At 55.0% G+C, this 20,753-nt stretch overlaps 8 protein-coding genes across 8 annotated transcripts; 5 read left to right on the top strand and 3 right to left on the bottom strand.

Annotated features, from left to right (window-relative positions):
- The first annotated feature begins 161 nt into the window (after positions 1–161).
- Positions 162–1,216, top strand: QBC33DRAFT_167149 (putative dihydroxy-2-butanone 4-phosphate synthase). The gene is made up of 2 exons (XM_060422288.1): positions 162–326; positions 397–1,216. The coding sequence occupies exons 1-2, from the start codon at positions 263–265 to the stop codon at positions 1,038–1,040; spliced, it is 708 nt and encodes a 235-aa protein (XP_060287994.1). The 5' UTR covers positions 162–262; the 3' UTR covers positions 1,041–1,216.
- Positions 1,217–4,894: 3,678 nt separating this feature from the next.
- On the top strand, positions 4,895–6,884 carry QBC33DRAFT_167108 (zinc finger protein with KRAB and SCAN domains 3). The gene is made up of 3 exons (XM_060422286.1): positions 4,895–5,740; positions 5,805–5,944; positions 6,001–6,884. Exons 1-3 carry the CDS (start codon positions 5,323–5,325, stop codon positions 6,763–6,765), a joined length of 1,323 nt encoding a protein of 440 aa, XP_060287993.1. The 5' UTR covers positions 4,895–5,322; the 3' UTR covers positions 6,766–6,884.
- Positions 6,885–7,272, top strand: QBC33DRAFT_167109 (uncharacterized protein). The gene has a single exon (XM_060422287.1). It carries the CDS (start codon positions 7,003–7,005, stop codon positions 7,231–7,233), a length of 231 nt encoding a protein of 76 aa, XP_060287992.1. The 5' UTR covers positions 6,885–7,002; the 3' UTR covers positions 7,234–7,272.
- A 335-nt stretch (positions 7,273–7,607) lies between these two features.
- Positions 7,608–9,277, bottom strand: QBC33DRAFT_167031 (transcription initiation factor IIE, beta subunit). Its single transcript, XM_060422285.1, has one exon. It carries the CDS (start codon positions 8,868–8,870, stop codon positions 7,956–7,958), a length of 915 nt encoding a protein of 304 aa, XP_060287991.1. The 5' UTR covers positions 8,871–9,277; the 3' UTR covers positions 7,608–7,955.
- Positions 9,278–9,392: 115 nt separating this feature from the next.
- On the bottom strand, positions 9,393–10,442 carry QBC33DRAFT_524794 (cytochrome b5-like heme/steroid binding domain-containing protein). The gene is made up of 3 exons (XM_060426746.1): positions 10,165–10,442; positions 9,966–10,092; positions 9,393–9,853 (listed from the first exon to the last, which is right to left on the bottom strand). The coding sequence occupies exons 1-3, from the start codon at positions 10,275–10,277 to the stop codon at positions 9,686–9,688; spliced, it is 408 nt and encodes a 135-aa protein (XP_060287990.1). The 5' UTR covers positions 10,278–10,442; the 3' UTR covers positions 9,393–9,685.
- Positions 10,443–10,827: 385 nt separating this feature from the next.
- Positions 10,828–13,675, bottom strand: QBC33DRAFT_444265 (2-oxoisovalerate dehydrogenase e1 beta subunit; the record flags this gene model as incomplete). Its single annotated transcript, XM_060424263.1, has 6 exons — positions 10,828–11,176; positions 11,231–11,368; positions 11,436–11,488; positions 11,545–11,750; positions 12,044–12,115; positions 12,508–13,675. 6 exons carry the CDS (start codon positions 13,673–13,675, stop codon positions 10,828–10,830), a joined length of 1,986 nt encoding a protein of 661 aa, XP_060287989.1.
- Positions 13,676–13,818: 143 nt separating this feature from the next.
- On the top strand, positions 13,819–16,205 carry QBC33DRAFT_166985 (glycoside hydrolase). The gene is made up of 2 exons (XM_060422284.1): positions 13,819–14,489; positions 14,539–16,205. The coding sequence occupies exons 1-2, from the start codon at positions 14,048–14,050 to the stop codon at positions 16,110–16,112; spliced, it is 2,016 nt and encodes a 671-aa protein (XP_060287988.1). The 5' UTR covers positions 13,819–14,047; the 3' UTR covers positions 16,113–16,205.
- Positions 16,206–16,804: 599 nt separating this feature from the next.
- On the top strand, positions 16,805–19,781 carry QBC33DRAFT_166923 (major facilitator superfamily domain-containing protein). Its single transcript, XM_060422283.1, has 6 exons — positions 16,805–17,255; positions 17,337–17,836; positions 17,919–18,444; positions 18,803–18,839; positions 18,951–19,020; positions 19,123–19,781. The coding sequence occupies exons 1-6, from the start codon at positions 16,906–16,908 to the stop codon at positions 19,284–19,286; spliced, it is 1,647 nt and encodes a 548-aa protein (XP_060287987.1). The 5' UTR covers positions 16,805–16,905; the 3' UTR covers positions 19,287–19,781.
- The last annotated feature ends 972 nt before the right edge of the window (positions 19,782–20,753 follow it).

Here is a 20,753-nt window from a genome sequence, read left to right as displayed (position 1 = left end):
CACATAATTAGCGCCCACGGGTCTTCGGTTTCCAACTCTATTTTCTCCATACTCCCCATTGTCAATTTTTCTCATGCTCTGACCTTGTCTTGAGGCTTGTCTATACGCTTTCACATTCAGGTTGCAGGTGCCCCGCCTGCATCTACAATCCAAGGAAGCCGAGGCTGCATCCCGTTTAAGTCAATATTTTTTCCTTAACGAGGGGCAACAATATCAGACTCATTTCGAGTCATCCCACCAACCAATTCCCCCCCAAGTAGCCATGCCGTCGTCCGTAATTGATGCGTCGAACTTCGACTCTATCCCGGATACCATCAGGGCCTTCGGTCAGTGGGCATATTCTGCCCCGCCTTCCAACCCGTCCAGCCCCGCTAACGTTCGTCTTCCCCGCCGCAGGAAATGGCGAATTCGTCGTCGTGCTTGACGACCCAGGCCGAGAGAACGAGGGCGACATCATCATCGCCGCCGAGGACGTCACCACGGAGCAGATGGCCTTTATGATCCGGCACAGCTCCGGGCTGATCTGCGTGGCGCTGGACCCCCAGCGCATTGACGAGCTCGAGCTGCCCCAGATGGTCCTGCACAACCAGGACCCGCGCGTGACCGCCTACACCGTCTCTGTCGACGCCGCGGACGAGGTCATCACCACGGGCATCAGCGCCCACGACCGCGCCCTGACCTGCCGCGTCCTGGCGGCCGCGAACCCCCGGCCCGAGTCTCTCCGGCGGCCGGGCCACGTCCTCCCGCTGCGCGCCCGGCCCGGCGGAGTCAGGGTGCGGAGGGGCCACACCGAGGCCGGCGTCGACCTCTGCCGCCTGTCCGGTAAGAGGCCCGCCGCGGCGATCTGCGAGCTGGTGGAGGACGGCGAGGAGGTGCCCGGGCGGGCCGTGAGGGCAGAGCCCGGCATGCTCAGGGGCGAGGGCTGCCTTGCATTTGCGCGCAAGTGGGGCCTGAAGGTCTGCACCATCGCCGACCTGGCCGCCTACTTGGAGAGCACGGAGGGGAAGCTCGATGTGAACGGCTCGGGTCTGGGCCGGTGAATTAAGACTTCTGAGGCCGGGGTGCTGCCGCTCGGTATCGGGGTTTCTTTTTTTGTCGCTGATGTGTTTAGGGCGTCATTTAACGTGGCAGGATTGGATTTTTGCATGCAGTTTGATAGATTCGTCTTGAGGACCAAATCCGGAGAACGAGCCGTCGATGCTTTACTGGCCATGCTACCACCAGAGCGCAGTGACCTGCGTACGATGAGCATTGAAAGAGCAATTATGTACAGCTACCATATTGAGAATCCAAGTGGCTTACCCAAAACACTAAAGGCCCGGTGGGGAATGCTCGGCCATAACTGTAATAGAATCCACGCTTGTAAACCACGACAGCCAGCGTATCAGTAGTCATTTTGTGAATGCAAGGGACAGCGACCTGCTACCCAGGCGGGGGTGGCGTTGGATTCCGAAAGGGTGGAGAGTCAGGGCGGAAAACGGTGCTGCGTAAATGCTACGGCGCAGCCCGGACTGGCCGGCCCCTAGTTCTCGGGACCAGACTGCTGGGACGGGAGCATGGAAGGTTTCGGGGTGGTGTTGCTCGGGGCCCGGGCAGGGGGCTACGGCCCGGACCGACGAGCCACGTCCAACCACCCTTGTGCTGCACCATGCAGGTACCCAGAATGAGAATGTGTCCTATGGGCACAATCTATCCTACCAAGCTGATGGTTGCCAAAAACAGGCGGCCATCCCGTCGAGAATCTTGGTCACCTAACGGAGAGCCCGAAATTAGAGTGGGCGGGAAATGGGCATGGGAGATCAGCTAGCAACCAAATATAAAATTTGTAGGTACGGTCCATACATAGGATACCTGCCTTCCTTACGGAGTTTCCGGTACCATATTTCATTATTGGATGAAAGCCAATCTGTCCCTGGCAAGCCTGGATTTGGTTGACAGCGGAAGATCTTTCGGCTGGCCCGTAATTACTTCGCCCACTTAGTGTATAATAGGACTATTTGGACTGGATTGGCGGGGTGTCAACCTTGGCGAGAGTCCCTTCAGCAAGTTCAGCTAGTCTATGATCCTGCGTGGAGTCCGCCTGGACGATGGCTGATGAGGAAAGGGCGGTCAAACCATACGCATTACATTGTGGTGTCAGTAGTCAGTACAACTGAGCGAAACGATTGGAGGACCGACGAGAGAGCAGGTACCCGTGGGATGGGGGGACAAAAGACAAATGATTGTGAGCTGCGAGTTCACATCTGAGGCTGCACACCCAACAGACCAGTTTCGTCAGCCGATGTGGTTGAAGATCGCCTGGGGGCCTGAAACCGTAGCTGCAGAGAAGTCTTCTAGAAGGAAATCAGGAAGCGATCACTCGCCAGGTAGCAGACACTCGGACTCATATTTGGAATTTTGGATCGACTCTCCCGAGTGAGCCTCGAAGGACGTCTCAGAATCAGGGATACCTCCTCGATTGAGTGTCCGACAACGACGGGACACAGAAGTGGCACAGGCGAGCCACTGTGGCACACACCCAAGAATAGCCTGCTCCAAAACGCCTTCTGCATTGGCTTGGCGTCTGGCTGAGCAAGGACTAGGGAGCAGCCTTCCAGAAACCTTCCAAAATTACATGGTGCAATTTTAGGTGCCGCAGCCTACCCAGCGTAATGACATGGGTCAGGAAATGGGTTTCATGCACTGGCCATCAACCACAGCCAGCCAGGTTCGCTTTGTGGACCCAGCAGCGCCACAAGGCATGGGGGACGCCCTGCGGCGAGTAACTGAAAACCCATGAGCATCGTCAGCATCGAATTGGCATGGTCTCGATCTAGTGTAAAATAGGGTATGGCTCCCCCTGGCGTCTCGCCATTTGAGCCAGCCAGTCCCTCAGCCCATAACCGTCATGAGCGAGAATTCATCTAGCATCTGTTTATATGCAAAGTCGGACATTTTGCCTGCATTATAAGCTGTCGGCCCTGACAAAAAGGTCGATACACAGCAGCTCGGCCTAATTACAGGCCTGAAACGAAGTACGTATATTGGGGCGGGGAATCGAAGCCATGGAAGCCGTGGAAGGCTTTACGAACGGGCAGCTGGTGATCCGAGAGCCAACTGACCCTTGGCCCTTCCTTGACCCCTGTCCGTTTCGTCAGTTTATTTTAGGTTAATGTCCGAGCGCGAGATAGCTCCCACTTCCCACTCGCTGTGTCAGACGAAGGATGAGCTGGAAGAATGGAGGAAACGGACAGTGAGTACGGCCTATAATAGCGCTATACTACTGCGTAAAGTAGTGCTCTATCGATCTTCTGTGTGTGTAGCCGAATTGGTGTTTAGATTGTGGCCTATTTCCATTTATCCATGTCCCATAATGAGAGAAAGATGGGCATCGATTAGAGGGCTGTCTGGTCTTTGGATGGCACATGCGTCCTTTCAAAGTTCCAAGGTAAGGTTGCCTCGACTGCCCCAAGGTTAGGTACCCATTCACCTATTCACTGCCCGAGTCTACCTCTGTGGGTCCAAGCAAGGGCAGGTACCCCACAGACAGACAGCCTCAGAGTGCAGGTGCCAACCCAGGGGACCCACTCCATGTAATCCTAGGGATCTCAACACTTCACTTAACCTGCCCAGGCAACTCTCGATCAGGACTGGGATACTTTTTAGATAAAAAATGAAATTCGCAGGGCATCACGTAATTTGGTGCCGAACTTATTGGTATTTCAAAGCGTGTTTTCTCCCACGGCCTCTTTTTATCGTTACAATACACGAGAAAAAGACGTAGACATACGTAAACACAGCCGCAGCCTTCGGTACGTACCTACTACTCAGGAACGCGTTTCCATGCACAGGACTCCGGCTTGCCAAGAAATCAAAACTGCGATACTGTGGTGCTGGGAAGGAGCCTAGCAGTGGCGCCCAATCACACATTTTCCCGGCGTCTGTTTTGTGACCTCCGGTCTGCCGAGGAAGTACCTTCACAACAAAGCTGAGCAGTGTTTTGACTTTTCCACTGCCACATCGGCACCATCTGTGCTGCACCACCCGACAAACAAACTCCACATCCTCGTTCGAGGGTCCCTTTTTTGACTTCAGTCGCATCAACCTTCTCGCGTCAAATTGTTCGCACCACCACCCGCCGCCCTCCCACCGCCCTCCCACCGCCTCCTACCACCCACCATCAGCCCCGGCATTCCTTCATCAACGAGGGCGCATTTTGTACATTCCCCCCAGACACCGCCTTTACAGCCATATCCTTGCCAGATAACTAACTTACGTCTAAAGACAGGGCCGAGCTCTGGAGAGAAAATCCGACCCTATCGCGGTCGACTACCCGCTTTCCACCGCCCAGCACGAGCAACCACCTGCGAGTCCGCACGTCCCCTTTCGAGATATCCGACCAGAAACGGCATGCGATATTGGCAGCCAGGATCCCAGACCGCGATCTTTATGCCTAGTACCCAGGGAGTCGACAGGGCACTTGTCATTGACCGGGCCGCTCTACGCTTCTTTGTTAAGGTCGCGCCTCAACTGGACCCAAGAAACTTATCGCATTGAAGCTCGATACGTCACTATTCATATTCTTGCGACGAATCCCATCGAGGGCCCCACATTGTTGCCAGACTGCAGAGCGTAAACCTTGCCCCGTCTGTTATATAACAGTCGCTGCATCCTTGGGCTTGCTTTGAGAGCGCTTTCAGTAGCGAATCTATAAGCTAGTCCCGAAAAATCAGGGTCGTGTACCTTGGCTTTGGAGTCTCTCAGCGCGAGTCGCGACGGAAATCCACGTTTCGGGGCGAGAAAATCCTTGATTCGGAACGTCCAAAAATCTCGAGCAGTGTCATCCAACCTCCGTTACGGCATCCTGAGCGCGTCTCAAACCTTAGGGTGATATAGACCTGCACGGGCAAGATCACTACTGATCAAATATCGCCCCATCTCTCTTCTATCTCAGCAACATTGGTAAGCAGCCCTCTTCCCTGCGTTCCTGACTGCCCTGAGGCTGCAAGAATATCTTTCACACCTCCTATGAGATCCTAACTCGTGGATCATTGGCTCCACGATGGCGATACGGCATTGAGCCATTCGTGTGGCTGGATATCGGGCGCTGTGTTTTGTCGTTCCTTTTGAGCTGAGCCGAACGCCACGTTCCGGAGGCTCTTGGTCATGATCTTGAACTTTATACTGACAAACCTTCTCAGTGTTAGGTAGGCGGGCATATATTGACCACCGTTGAACGATCAAAAGCCCCAACCGAACCGTCGCATTGTCGTGAGACATTTGCGTTGATCGAGCCCAAAAGATCCGGAACAGACTGCTGGTCGACGCGCTTAGCGCCCCATAATGTCACAATCGCCAGCATCAACTGAAGTCATGGGAATCGGCAATATGCTGAACAATAAAGCCGGACAACAGGCCGCACAGGGCGCCAACCACGAACAGTCTAGCCAGCAGATGTCCCAACTTCCCCTGGACCGAGCGAACTCACCCCACGGTTCGGAGCACTCCAAGTATTCTGGTCCTATGAACACCTCGTACCCGTCGCCGACTGCCATGGCAGCGTCCCTACCTTCGATGCCCAACGCCAACATGGCTGTCGCACCTATGGGTATCCCAAACTTACCTCCGAGTGTGCTGGCACCACATGGAATGGCACCCGGCTCCTACAAGCCTCAAGATGTGGCCCAACCGCCACCAAAGGCATATCCTTGCAGTACCTGTGGCAAAGGTTTCGCGAGGAGGAGCGATCTGGCACGTCATGGTGAGTTATCCTTTTTTTTTTTTTTTTTTGCAAAAGGAATTGCCTTGGTACTGACAGGCTATAGAACGTATCCACAGCGGCATCCGGCCTCATGTCTGTGATTATCCGAATTGCGGAAAGCAGTTCATTCAGCGTTCTGCCCTCACAGTCCATCAGCGCGTACACACGGGAGAGAAGCCGCACCAGTGTGAACGATGCGGAAAGGTAAGTCGGCGCGTCTCCGGAGACTAGGCTGCCGTAGCTAACGTTCCCATCTATAGCCATTCAGCGATTCTTCTTCACTCGCACGGCATAGGCGCATCCACTCGGGCAAACGCCCGTACAAATGCCCTTTTGCGGACTGCCAGAAGACATTCACCCGCCGAACCACTCTCACGAGGCACCAAAATCACCATACTGGAACGATCGAAGAGGCGGCAAGAGCCACGGCGGAAGCATTGGCAAGACGTGCGAACCAGCCCCAACCCCGAACGAAGCCCCAATCGGAAGGGGAGCAAGCATCCAACCACGCATCGCCAATGTCGACCCCGTCGCCTGCTCAGCGCAACATGTCCATGTCACCTAGTGCCGAGATGGCCGGGATCAGCAACCTTCAGTACATGAGCAACAGCTCCCTCCCAGTGCACCTCCGAAACGACGTGCATGCTGGTAGCCCTGCCTCTACCGTGTCGTCTGGGTACACCGGTGCCATCCGGCCGACCTCTCACCCTACTCGGTACGGTCCTCCTCCGACTCTGGAGCCCAGCATCGAGAATCAACAAGGATCAGGCAGCGCTACTGGCAGCCCGCATATGGGAAGTGCCGGGTGGCAGTCTCCCTCACACGCGGCCTCGCCAACTCACAGTGCTAGTGGCAACGGCTACGTCTATCCCGACCCGGAAGGGTATCCGTCGAGCAGTGCTACCATGGGCCAGATGTTCTACAACAGCGCACCAACCACCCGAAGGTCTGGCAGCACGGAACCGGCGTCGGCTTCGTATGACGCGAAATCCCGATCCAACGAGCTCTGGGCCGCGGCTCAGTGACCAATTCCCGTCTACTTGGCTCATTGCTTTATATCCTCGGCTCCCGAGAGCCACTACGACTGATGGCGATGGGGGAAGAATCCCCTGGAACGCCCTCCGGCTGAACTTGTTCGCTAGGCAGCAGTCAAATGGTGGACGAGCCGTCTCGGAAGGCCGCACCGAACGAATTGCGGGACAACAGGTGCTTAGAATAACGACGATCAGGACCAGTGTGTGGAACTTAAATATTCTTCCTTAATGATACTGGCAAAAGTCGCACCTCAGTTCCGCTTCCTCTTTTCCCCCTATTTCCTTTGTTTTCTCTGTGTCAATGTGGAACCCGGCGTCTACGTCGTGGCGACCACACTCTCCCTCATTACCCCTAGACTGGAAGCAGGTGTTTTTGGTCCCGTGTTCACGTTCCCCCCCCCCTTTTTTTTTGTAGTGTTACCATGGCTGTACGGATCACAGAGTGGTCTGTGGTGTTAAGGGGAAAACGTTTTGCACTGTTTTCGTTTCGCGCTGCGACAGAGGGTTCCTGGGGAGACAAAAAGAAACGGCCCGTGGTTAGGTACCTAGACTTTCAAACCCCCGTACGGGTATCATAGGTCTCCCGAGACGACCAAGGAATTGAAGAGATTGACTGGAATTCACCTCCCATCTACCTATATCTGACCGTCTTTCCAGTTCATGCGCAGTTCCAGCTGGCGCAGAGCCCGAAGCCGCGTGCATGTTGGCAGAAAGACCGCCTAATGTCCTTCCCACAATACTGTCTCGGTGGACAGCACGTGTTTCTCAGAGGCGGGCATCCAACACGGGCTGCAGAATCGTGGCTCTCCTACGTCCCTGAAAAGGCATAGAAATTGAATTCGTTAACCACTGTAGTATTTTCTATGGCTAGGTACGGTACACGCTGGACGGTTCCAATTTCAATACGTCAAAATTTGAATTCGCTATTGGGCAACCTGGAATTTATTCCTGCAACTTGAACGCCAGACTCCGTTAACTCCTTTGTGCCGTCCGCTTTCCTTCTTCGTAATCTAGGCCATTTCATTATTGTTTTCTCTCTCTTTCTTTCCCTTTCGTAGCAATCTGCGACGCTATAGGGTGTGTGTATAGATATAATGACCACTGCAGTAGAGCCGAATGAACGAACCCCTTGCAAGCCTTCTTCCGGTGGACGTGGACGCGGTCCGAGGAACGGAGGTCCTTCACCGCTTGAGATGGCTGTAATCCTTGAGGAGGTGCTCCATGTGGGTGTTGGTCGACTTGCCCGTCCTCCTGGCGGCCCTCTTCTTCTTCTCGACCTTTGGCGCGGCGATGACCTTGAGGCGGGGGTCCTCGCTAGTAGGCTTCTGGCCGACGGCGTTGAGGCGCTGCACAATGTTGTCGAGGCTGGGGACCTCGACCTTGTGCCACAGGGAGCGGAACTCCGGGTCAACGTGGTGGACCAGGGTCGGGTCGTCGATCCACACGGTCCGCGGGTGGTTGTCCTTCTTCCACCGCAGCACCAGCACGCGGTTCTGCTTCTCGAGCTCGTCGACGGCCGCCTCGCAGGCGGGCCAGCCGTCCTTGAGGTCCTTGACCGGCACGCCGCGCATGTCGACCCGCCTCTGCAGGTACCCCAGCAGCTGCGTCTTAGTCTTGACGTTGGGGATCACGGGCCGGTGCGTGTAGGTGCCGCTGCGCCACGTCTGCTCGCTCAGGGCCGCGTCGGGGCTCCACTGGATGCGCGGGCTGTTGCGCACCGACCGCGCAAACTCCTCCTGCTCCTCGGCCGACTTGTTGCGCGCCGACACGTACTCGAGGATCTCCTGCATCGTCTTGGGCTCGTCCTTCTGCTTCAGCCAGTCGATCACGTACGTCACCTGCGCCAGGAGCGTTGTGCCCGCGCTGGTGTTGACCGGCTGCGAGTACACCACCGTCGGGCCATCGCGCTCCCTCTTGGTCGGCGTCGCACCGGCCGCCGCCGATGTGCTTGAGGTGATGGACGGCGAGGGGGAAGGGGGAGCGTTCGGCCGCTTCGACGTGGTGCCGCTGCCGCTGCCGCTGCCGCCGATCTTGGAAGCCGCCGCCGAGAGCCCACCTGTGAAGGCCTCGCGCTGCCGCTCTAGGTAGGAAGACATTATGGTCCGGTTCTCCCTTGGGCGTGCAGTTGCTCCGTCTTCGCGGGTAGGTTGGGGAAATGTCAAGCTTGATTGAAGGTTGCCTCAGGAACCTGGTGGTTATGTAATAGGTAGAAAATGATATGATAAGCAGCCAGCCAGGCCAAGGCTAGAATTTCCAAAAGCCGACTTGCTAGCCTAGCGCTAAAGCCTCGGTTAACAGCGTGAGCCCTTGAACTTGGGAGGAAGCCAAGCATATGCCTCGCATTTGAATCCTTGGGGTCGGGATTCGAAAATTACTCGGCAAATTCTGTCTCGATCCTCGTCAGTGTGAGAATGGGACTGCTTGAAGGGTTTCTGGTAAAGAGTGAAAGCGACCTAGTCTTCCCTATCAAGACTTGTGGAGGCTTAGATAAGCCTAGGCGAGAGTCCAATTCGATTGGCGATAGAACAAAGACCAGATAGATGGATGCTTCGTAGACCTTCATACACGGCACACGAGTCACTCAATGGGTTTGCTAGGCAAATCACACGTAGGTAGGTCATGGGTAAGATAACGAGACGTGAAAATTACAAGTCTATACGCTCAAGTATGTGAGTGTCTCTCAGCATAATCCGTACCTCCCCGAGATTCCATCTCCCCGCCCGCAGCCACACCTCCACCTCCGGCTCCAGTAGGTCGCCTCGGCATTGAATGACGGCTCCCAACTCAATTTCACGCGAGCCCTTTGCTCCCCTCGAAAGCTCCAGCGCTGGTCGACGCCAAAATGACTGTTAGTGTTGAAAATCCATATACCCAACTCGGGGTCGTATCGGGGTCTATCAACTGCCTAGGCTCACGCCTGTTGTGTCTGCTGCTGTTGCATGTACTGGTAGCCGAAATATGCGAGCACGCCGCCAATGACAACGAGTGCGTAGAGACCAACGCCTATTCCAGCGCCAGTGTTGTTGGCGGGAGGAGCAAGGGAGCCGGGAATGGGGGCCTTGGGGGACGGGTCACCGGGCTGTAGGTTGCGAGAGAGAGAAAAGCACGTCAGTTTGTATTCACGTCTGTAGGTATGGATTGATGCCACTGGCAAGGACCGGAGTCGTGGTCTTTGAGAGGGTGTAACGTACCTGTCGCTTTAGAGTGCCCACCTTGAGCTGCTCCAGTGTCTCCCGGGCCTCGTCGCTGTGGCCGACGTCCTCGAATGCCTCGGTCGCATCCTGTCCGGCAACATCTAGCATGACCTCCTCACCACCGCTACCCAGCCGTCAGGGTCAACATCTTTCGAGATAGAAACGGGGGTAGGGAACAGATGGGAAGGGAGCTTACGGATGCTCGTCAAGGAACTTCGAAGCATCGTAGATAGAGTCGTGGATGACAACGAAGAGATCCTTCTTGGTGTTGTGCTCGGCAACGTCCTGGTATGTGTATTCCTTAGACATTTTGAGGGGCTTTTGTGAGGCTCGACTCTTGATGACGAGATGGATGGCGAAATGAGTGGACAGTGGACTCAGCAAGGTCGTCACGACGGTTTGTTTGGCTGGTTGGGATGCTGAGGCTTCTGGAAGAGTAGAGTGCAAATCACCCTCAGGGAGGTCTGACAGTTTTCTCAGATTCGCCGTCTCTCTCCGCAGTACTGCAATGGCTACAAGGTCTGCTTGGGCCAATCAGCATCTGCCGAAATTGGGCAACCTTACTCCTGATTGGCCAGACGCTATTAGTGTTGGGGTGAGCTACAGGGTGCATGGTTCGATCCGGGAACTTGAGTTCCTTGCGGGTCCCGGTCACCGAAGAAATTCGACTTGCCGATAGGGGTTTCCTGCTAGTTGCTTTTTTTGCACCACCTTTGGATGGCACAATGCTCATTCGGTCAGCACCTTTCTAAGCACCATTGCCTAGTGCCACATCTCCCGACAACCCCATCCGTGACTTGATATGGATCTTCTATTTTCCATTCGTCCTCGAGCCCCTTCCGGTCTCCACTGGACAGCACTACCGTCTTGAACTACCCCCTCCAATGTCTTGGCCTAACCTGTAGCTTGCGACCTTCTCCCACTCGATCTTTTGTCGGGTTACTGGCAACTGTCTTCTCAGGCCCTTAAATGCGCCTTCGCTCAGGTTGTTGAATCCCCGATTCAATTCCTCCTGATACTTTTTCTCGCTCGTCGAAATCTCCTTCGCGATTCCACTGCCTGCCCCAGACGAAACCGACACGTTGACAGGCTTATTCGTGAGGAGACGGACGTTTCCATCTTCGTAGTAGTGGACGTCCACTTTGATGGAGCCTTCGAGGGTGCCAGAGGATGGGTCGAAGATGTATTGAGAGCGCCAGCGTCCGTTCCTATATCTCTGATCAGCCAAGGTGGGTTTTTGGTTGGCTTCGGCAAGGGCCTACCAGAAGTTATTCGGGCTATATTTGTTAGAGACGATGACGATGGCAACCTTGGAATTGTTCTCTATTGGGTAAACTCCATAGGCTGCGTTCGCAAAATGGTCCTGGACGTATGTGGAGAGGCTCTTGAGTGTCGACTTTCTAAAGCAGATATCAGTTCCTGGCTCGAAGAGCGACTTTCGACGCGCGGGATAACCCGATTGCCTACACTATCTCTGACTGCGGGCCTTCCAGGACGTAGCTCTGAACCGCGCTGGCTTTCTGTGGACTGGTTACTATCGTGTCCAACGGTCTGTCTCGAGCGATATGGTTCTGACCTGTGTGGTATGGTCGAAGTCGAAACTTGACGAGCTTTCCACGTCGTAGTATCTCCCTCCGCCGAGCGAGCTGTGGGAGCTTATGATCACATGTTGGCTGCTACCAGGGAGCTTCACCGTGACGAATTGCTCCTCGTTGTACTTCTCGAAGGCGGGCCCTAGTTCGTTGACGAGGTTTGGGGTCGATATAGTCAAAGCCTTGATGTCTAGAAGCGAACAGAGTCAGCGCATCGATGCGTGTATGTGTCGTATAGCGAGAACGAACCAGCAATGACGTCTGTGAGCTGTGAAATGGTCAGCATGCTGAGGCCAGTTAGGCAACAGGCACCTGAGCGACTTACTTCGCCGGGAGGAGCTCCCTCCACAAAGGAAGAAACTACCGCCTTGTTTGAAGACATCTTGAAATATGGGAGTGGGGAGTTAAGAGGGCGACAGAGCGCCAGCCGGCTCTAGCAACAGATTGTTCCTAGATAAATAGGTCCGATGATGAAGTCCCGACCGAGAGAGCTCAGAGCGAAACGCGATGCGGGGTACTTCTCCTGCTGTGGGACCATTTGCCAGCATGACCGTACTGACATCGATACTGCCGGTCCGTTATCGATTGACAACAGGCAAGCCCACAGACTTACTGAAATGAACATAAAACCTCCTGACGGCCCGTCATCAACTGACAACAGAACGGTCACTCCAGCCACTAAACAGCTTCCAAATATTTGTTTTCTTTCTTTTTCAATGTATATTCTACCTCTTCAACTATATTCTATCCGCAGCTGCTAGTTAACACTGCTTTCTCGCTGACGGCAAGATATTCACCTAGCCGACAAACACCTCGGTATTACGCATGGAGCCCTCGATCTACCGCCTCAGTACTCGACGAGTTTCTTGATATTATCGTATATCCCTAGTTTTTTTTATTAGCATCTCACTTGTCTTCTCGTGCAGCTGGATTTTGGGGATACTCACTCGCTACGTCCGGGATATTGAAAGCCTCAAATGATAGTGGAGAGTGTATGCTCCAGCCAGCTACCCGAGCAACCGGTGCTTCGAGTCTGAGGAATGTATCGGAGTCTTGCTGGATGGCGGCAGCTACCTCTGCTCCTATTCCGGCATTGATCATGGCCTCATGGACAACCATGCAGCGACCGGTCTTCCGGACGCTCTCGAAGACACAATCTTTATCCCAAGGATAGACCGTTCTCAGGTCGATGAGCTCCACTGATATGCCAAGATCTTCCTCGGCTTGCTTAAGAGCAGCCATGCACTTATACAATGGTTGGCCGTACGAAACGATGGTGACGTCCTTCCCTTCTTTCAGCACTTCGGCCTTTGACAGAGGCAAGGTGTAGGGACCGGTCGGGACCTGCTCGACAGCTGCCCGGTAGAGAATCTTGGGCTCCAAGAAGAGGCAGGGATCGTTGCTTCGTATCGCAGACAGCAGCAAGCCCTTCGCTTGCAAAGGAGACCTGGGCATGATGACTCGTAGTCCCGGGATGTGGGTGAACAAGCTCTCTGGTGACTGCGAATGATATAACCCCCCGTGCCCGACTCCTCCGCAGGGCATCCTGACTGTCAATCCGCCAGCGCTCCGGCCGCATGCGCCGTCTCTGTACCGAAATTTGGCGGCTTCGTTGACCAATTGGTCGAACGCTGGGTAGACGTAGTCGGCAAACTGGATCTCTGCCACCGGACGCATTCCCTCGGCCGCTGCACCAATCGCGAAGCCCACGATGCCCTGCTCCGTCAGCGGCGTGTTGAATACCCGATCGCCTCCGTACGTTTCTGCCAACTTCATGGTGCATCGGAAGACGCCGCCAAAGGCGACATCCTCGCCGAAGATGAGCACCGACTCGTCCGTGGCCAGGGCGAGCGAAAGCGCGTCGTTGATGGCCTGAAAGAAGTTCATCCGCTTCGTCGTGCCATTGCGTACTTCGGCTGATAACTCTGGGCTGCTCAGTGCCAACTGAGAAGTGTGAGATAGCAGGGGCGTCGTTGAGTAGTCAATTGGGAGGTTGAGTTTCGCATTTGGAGGGTGTGTCGAGTAGAGGCGTTGTGCCAATGCTCCAAGTAACGGCGCGGGTAGTTGACGATATGAGGTTGACGCCAGCACCCGTTTCGCAACGCGAATTGGCATCGCAGTCATGGCGAATCTCGGTGGTCTTAAACGCCAGAGAGGACTCGAGTGTAATATGAATCAATCTTCACAATCTGACCACAGGACACAAGGAAGGCCACAGGAAGAGAAGCTGGAGGATTCTGTCGAGCGGAGGGGCTGGAGGACGTTCGTCTGCTGCTCGGCTTGCACCGGCTTTCAGCAGACAACCCCTGTCAGCTGCACCCACTTAAGCCACAATCGATTATTGCTCGGCCAACAACAAAGTACAGCACATACCTCAAGAAATGACGTTGACATCGTAAGGGGGATAGATGAAGCCATGCATACCAGCCTTATCCACATTCCAACACACCGTGCATCATTCCAACAAACACATTCCCCCATGCCAGAATGGCGCCCCGGGAGGCGAATAAACCGCCACGGAGACACCAGGACTCAGGAACGCGGCGACACAAGAAACGAAAATCAAGCCAACGAAAACATGCTTTGGCATCCGAAGAAGCAGACTCCCCTCGACGGTCACATGGGCTCTCAGCCGATGCTTTGGCAAAATTAGACCGCGACAACGCAAGACGGAGTACACAAGCGAGGCCTGCGAGGGACCCAGAAAGGAGACCGAAAAGAGCAAACAGAGACGAATACCGAGAAGCGCGTGCGTCCGGGGATGCCAGGGACGAGAGACACCGGAAGAAAAGGAAACAGCGGGTTGTTAGCGGCGCAATACTGGAAGAAGGAAGAGGGACCCGGCTCCGAGGTGGCGCAGTAGGCAGCTATGACAGCTTGGAGAAGGAACCGTGGCCGGAACCAACAAAGAGCAAAAGGAAGCGGTTATGTGAGACAAGTCTGCTTCGGGCCAAGGCGTTATCGGCTGACCAATCTAGGGATCTATATCGGAATCGGCCTCGTAGGCCTGATTGTCATCATCGCGGTGGTGGCCGTCGTTGTCAGCAAGAAGAAGAAGACGTCGGATAGTTCAGAGGAGAGCTCAGGGCTAGACAAGATCTCGCCCGATAGCATACCGTCAGGCGCACCATCGTGGCTGGATCCCTTCAAATGGCAAGACACGACGGGCTTCAACCTCACCTATACCACCGAGTCGGTCGGGGACCTGCCGGTCATGGGCCTATTCTCAAGCTGGGACGACTCCAAGGCCGCCAATGGACATGTACCTGCGTTAAATCAGAAATGGGGCTCCTACGCCAACAGGCCGGCAAGAGGGGTGAATGTCGGTGGCTGGTTGGTTCTGGAACCATTTATTTCGCCGTCGCTCTTCAACTACGACCTGAGCGATGGAATTATCGATGAGTACACATTGTGCGCACACCTAGGTCCGAGTTGCGCAAGCACATTGGAACAGCATTATTCGACCTTCGTCACGGAACAGACGTTCAAGGAGATTGCAGATGCCGGCCTGGATCACGTCAGGATACCTTTCTCGTACTGGGCCGTCGAGACGTACGACGGCGACCCTTACCTCTTCCGGACCTCCTGGCGATATCTTCTCCGGGGAATCGAGTGGGCTCGCAAGTACGGCCTTCGCGTCAATCTCGATCTGCACGGCCTGCCCGGAAGCCAGAACGGATGGAACCATAGCGGTCGCCAGGGACCCATCGGATGGCTGAGCGGCACGGATGGCGATCTGAACGCGCAGAGGTCGCTGGACATTCATGATCGGCTCTCCAAATTCTTTGCGCAAGACCGTTACCGGAACATCATCAGCCACTACGGCCTCGCGAACGAGCCCAAGATGACGTTCCTCTCGGCGTCAGCCGTCATAGACTGGACCACGAAAGCCTACAAGCTGGTCCGCTCCAACGGCATTAGCGACGCCATAGTCGTCTTCGGCGACGGGTTCATGGGCCTGCACAACTGGCAAGGTAAGCTGACGGGGCTCGACAACCTAGCGCTCGACGTGCACCAGTACGTCATCTTCAACACCAACCAGATCGTCTTCAACCACACGGCCAAGATCCAATACGCCTGCAACGGCTGGACGCAGCAGACGCAGCAGAGCATGGACCCGGCGACGGGCTTCGGCCCGACGCTGGTGGCCGAGTGGTCGCAGGCCGACACGGACTGCGCGTGGCACCTGACCAACGTCGGGTGGGGCAACCGGTGGACGGGCACGTACCTCACGGGCAACGCGAGCCAGGACGTGACGACGCCGCGCTGCCCGACGACGGACGACCGGTGCGAGTGCTCCGACGCCAACGCCGACCCGGCCGGCTGGAGCGACGCCTACAAGCGGTTCCTGCTCATGTTCGCCGAGGCGCAGATGGAGAGCTTCGAGAAGGGCTGGGGGTGGTTCTACTGGGTCTGGGACACCGAGTCGGCGCCGCAGTGGAGCTACAAGAAGGGCTTGGCCGCGGGGATCCTCCCGGCGAAGGCGTACGACAGGAGCTTCGACTGCTCCGGGGGCATACCCAGCTTCTCGGACCTGGAGGAGTATTATTAGGGATCGGCGATGTTGCATGGCTTGTCGGCGTTAGGGTCCTTTAACGAACGGGTTTGCTTGATACTTCATAGAAAGGGAAAGGAAAGGGCGGTAAGATTGCATCATCCCTTCGGAGAAATCAGGGTTGTTATGAGGATAGATCGGTGTTTACGACAATCTTGCATACACTGTATAGAAGACGTCTCATGGGATTTAAGGATGCAATAAATGATGTGTCAGATCTGGATCCTCCGGGTGTCAGGCCCGCGGCGGGACAGGCCCACCGGTACCGGACCAGTTTTTTTTATCTCCGAGCCGGCGCCCTTTTTTCATCCAGCGCGAACGTCCGAGTTTTCAAGTCAACATCAGGGGGCTTACTAGTGTTGCGTCGCTGTTAGTCATCGCTACGTAACATGCTTGGTAAAGGCCCATTCTCTAGCCCAGATCTAGCCCAACATGGGGTTGACCCCAAACCCACTGCCGTGTTATTCCCACGGAAACCGGAGTGCATTCCGACAAGGCGCCGATGGAACCCGGTACCTACCGTGCAAAGGAGCCATGCCAGGATGGCTCGGTCCCTTCGGTTGGACAATCGCGAGGTCCACAGCTGATGAATCAGCAAATATCGAATCGCGGCATCATCCTCCCAGCTCTAGGAGTTAAGATTTGTGATGTCGAGCCACCCAGAAGACTCCATGTGTGACTCAACCCCTGGTCTGCTCGACAGCATAAGGAACCGCTTCAGGAAGTCGGTCCCAGGCGTTTATCTGGACAACTTCACTTGAGCTTCCTGGCACTCGGACGCCACCCCGCGATGAGCACAATGGAGAGAGATATCGAAAAGGTTGCTGGTAGTCAGCCCGACTCGCCGACTACCAAGTGTGAGTCAGGCGATGATGGCCATGACCCTAGGTTCGAACCAATTCGACCAGGAACAGGCGCAAGGAGTAGCAAGTCTCTTAGCCGGGAGTTATCTAACAACGGATTCGGTTGTGACGACGTGGAAGAGGACGGCGGTCAACCGGGACCGGACAGGCCATCAGAAGGCGACCGGTTCGAAGTTGGCTGGGAAAATGGCGACGAAGACCCTCTCTGTCCGCGGAGCATGAAGAAGTGGAGGAAATGGTCAATTGTCATCATCACCTCTTGTGGTAGTTTCTGCGTGTAAGTTCTGCCGGGAAGAGAGAAAAGGGGGTGGTGGGATGGGACGCATGCCGCAACGGAAACTCACACTCCTCCCTCTAGTACCAACGCCAGTTCCATCTACACGTCCACGTACGCCCAGATGGATGCCGAGTTCGGCAACTCGCGCCTCGTCGCCACGCTCGGCCTCTCAACCTTCGTCCTGGGCATAGCACTCGGCCCGTTCTGGAGCCCGCTGGCCGAGTTCTACGGCCGCCGGCCCATCTATCTGGCGGCCTTCCTCGCCTACCTGATCTGGATCATCCCCTCGGCGGTGGCGCAGAACATCCAGACCATGATCGTCGCGCGCTTCTTCCAGGGCCTGGCGGGGAGCGCCTTCCTGTCCGTGTCGGGAGGCACCGTCGGCGATCTGTTCGCGCGCAAGGATATGCAGGCGCCCATGTCCGTCTTCACCATGGCGCCGTTCATCGGCCCGTCGATCGGGCCGCTGATCGGGGGTCTCATCAACAGCTACACCAACTGGAGGTGGACCCATTACGTCCTGCTCATCTGGAGCGGCGTTCTCCTGGTTGCGCTGGCTCTGTTTGTGCCGGAAACCTATCGTGAGTACCAAACCCCCGGCCGAGACCTCCTCTATTATAGGCAAGCCTGGTGAGGAGATCGGGGCCACTAACAGAACAACAGATCCTGTCTTATTGAAGAACAAGGCTCGCAGAATCAGAAAGGAGACCGGCGACAAGAGGTGGAAGGCGCCGATCGAAAAGTCCAACAAATCGATGCGCCGGACGGTGGCGTACTCGCTGCTGCGGCCATTCCAACTCCTTGCCCTTGAGCCCATGTGCCTGATCCTGGACCTTTACTCGGCGATCCTCCTTGGTATTATCTATCTTTTCTTCGGTGCCTTCCCGCTGGTCTTCGGTACCAACCATGGTTTCAACCTCTGGCAGATCGGCCTGACATTCTTGGGCTTGCTCGTCGGTATGGTGGCTGCTGCCCTGTCAGTCCCTATCATGCGTAAGATTCGAGATGGGTTGGTTGCCAAACGCGAGAGGGAGACAGGAGAGAGTAAGCCGGAGCCCGAAGATCAGCTACCGCCGGCCATTGTTGGTGCCCCTTTAATCACTGCTGGCATCTTCTGGTTTGGATTTACCACATATCCCTCGATACATTGGATCGTCCCTATCATTGGGTCCGCCGTGTTTGGCTTTGGGTAAGTGTCGTCCGCGTCCTATTCATCGTCCCCCCCCGCCCCGCCTCCCTCCCTCCCTCCATCTGCTGTTTGCCCCTGAGTGGTGGCGATGTATTCATCCTATCTCTGGAAGATCATGTGGATATCTCTGCGCCGCATCGTCCTCCCTGATATGCTTGCGCAGCAGGGTATCAATGCTTGATCCCCCTCGGTTGGTTGATAACAAGTCAAGAGTGCATCAGCAACTTCACACCATTTAGTCATGGCTTTGTCATGGGGGTTTGGGGAATTTTTTTTCGGTTTCGTCGCTTGCTTTTGTGATCTTGAATATCCGATTTCTGCACGACGCATGCGGCTAACCGATCGGAACGTCTCACAGAACCCTCTTAGCATTTACTGGTATCTTTTCGTTTCTTGTAAGTGATACACCCCAATATAACGAGCCCCAGCGGCCCCTGGTGTGGTCACACCGTCCCAGGCATCTTGGAACGGATTGGTGAGAATGCGAGGTTAACACAAAGTGCCAGGTCGATGCATACCCGCTGTACGCGGCCAGCGCTCTGGCGGGCAATGCCTTCGTGCGCTGTATCTTTGCAGGTAAGTCAGTGTTTCGTTGCGCTGACGTTCATATCCGCTCTGCTGGATCCTTCATGTGGTACCCATTTCAGGTTGCTAATTTTGAACGTTGGACTCATGCAGCTGCCTTCCCCCTATTTGGAATACAAATGTACGAGAAGCTGGGTTTCCAATGGGCAACGGGCCTATTGGGCTTCCTGACAGTAGCTATGCTGCCGTTCCCTTATCTGTTCTTCCGTTACGGGAAGAAAATACGAAGTTACAGCAGGTTTGCAACAACAGCATGAGGGAACTGGGGGAGGTCAATGGGCGCGGAAGACTGGGACAGTCCGTTCGTGTTGAAAGCTCGACAGCTAAAGGGGAGACGACGCAGGGGTCCTGCGGTTGCAGACATGGCCAAACTTTGGGCCAGTCTGGAAGTACCATCGACCTGCTGGGGGCGCGTCTAGTCCACAAGGAGGTTGCTCGACAACTTACGGATATGATATTGATGAGTATTACCTATACTCTTTGGATGGGGGAAATTGTGTAATACATCAGATGCAAAGGCTGGTTCATAGAAGCAAGGACCAGCCTGGGGGCTAATAAGCCTTGCTCAGAGCCACTGAACTCGGGGCAAGCTGAAAAACCTAATGTGGAATCAAGATAACATCAACTAGGAGAAGATAATGAGGAAAATAAGTGCTTGTGATGGAATGCCTCGGTGTCAAGGACTGAGAAAGTGCTTGTGAGATACGGATGTACAACCAATATGATTAGGCGGTTGCAGGGTTAACACATGCATGGATAGACAGTTAGAGGCTAGTTGGCCATGTGTCAACGATAGACTCAACGCCATCATGCTCTTGCCCGCAACTATTGGCCTGCTGCCTGCTCTATGGTGATATTTTACACGCTTTCGATGTGCTGCATGCTTTCCAGTTGGTGATACATACACACAGACCCTGTTCGCCTATAATGTGCGTGAAGTTGCTCGATGTGAATCGACGTTCAGGGGGGTGCGTCCGTATGAAGCTGATGAGCCTTGGCTATGGGGCCAGGGTCTTGGCACGCACAGTAGGTCCTCCGTCAGGCTTCAAGCCTTCAGGTGACCAAAACAAACTCACGAGGTGGCAGTGGTTGGCCAAGTAGGCCAAGCAGGCCAAGCAGGACCCAGTTGTAGCTGCAGTTGCAGTTGCGGCGTGTTGAGATTTGCTGAGACGTTTCCTTTATCCCTTGGTATCTCTACGGACAGAAGGAGCAGGCTGTGTATTTCCATGTGGTGCCTAATAGGTATGTATGTATGTCTAGTTGTAATGAAAGTTGTGGGCAAATGGAAAGAGGTACCCGAGCTGAGCAAGCGTCCCTAATGCATGGAGAATTTCCTGGCAAGGCTAAGTACTCCCTCGTACCACCCTCGGCATCTACGCAGCAAATCTACCCAGGCTGTACAAAAGAATTTGGTCATAGCTCGGCAAATCACCGCAATTGGGATCCCGGGGTGCTGAAATCGAGATTCTCTGATTACTCCAAAGGAGAGGAAAACCCCGCAGTCACACCCACCCACTCATCGAGATAGCTCCTCTTCGAGTCGATCTACAGCCGCACAGCTTGGGACCACGAATAACGTCGATCTGGGAAATCCAAAGCGCCACAATCTGCAATCACTCTCTCGACCGAATGTCGATCCGTACCATCCCCCGCCTTTAGCTCATCCTCGCCTCTCTTCGCTTTTCCTCAACGAGAAACCTTCGATTTTGGCGACCGCGAACATC

The sequence above is a fragment of the Phialemonium atrogriseum genome, assembly GCF_030411735.1.
Source record: "Phialemonium atrogriseum strain 8032-3 unplaced genomic scaffold QBC33scaffold_2, whole genome shotgun sequence".
Lineage (NCBI taxonomy): Eukaryota > Fungi > Ascomycota > Sordariomycetes > Cephalothecales > Cephalothecaceae > Phialemonium > Phialemonium atrogriseum.
Note: the sequence above shows the minus strand (reverse complement) of the source record. Positions and strands in the feature narration are given on the sequence as shown.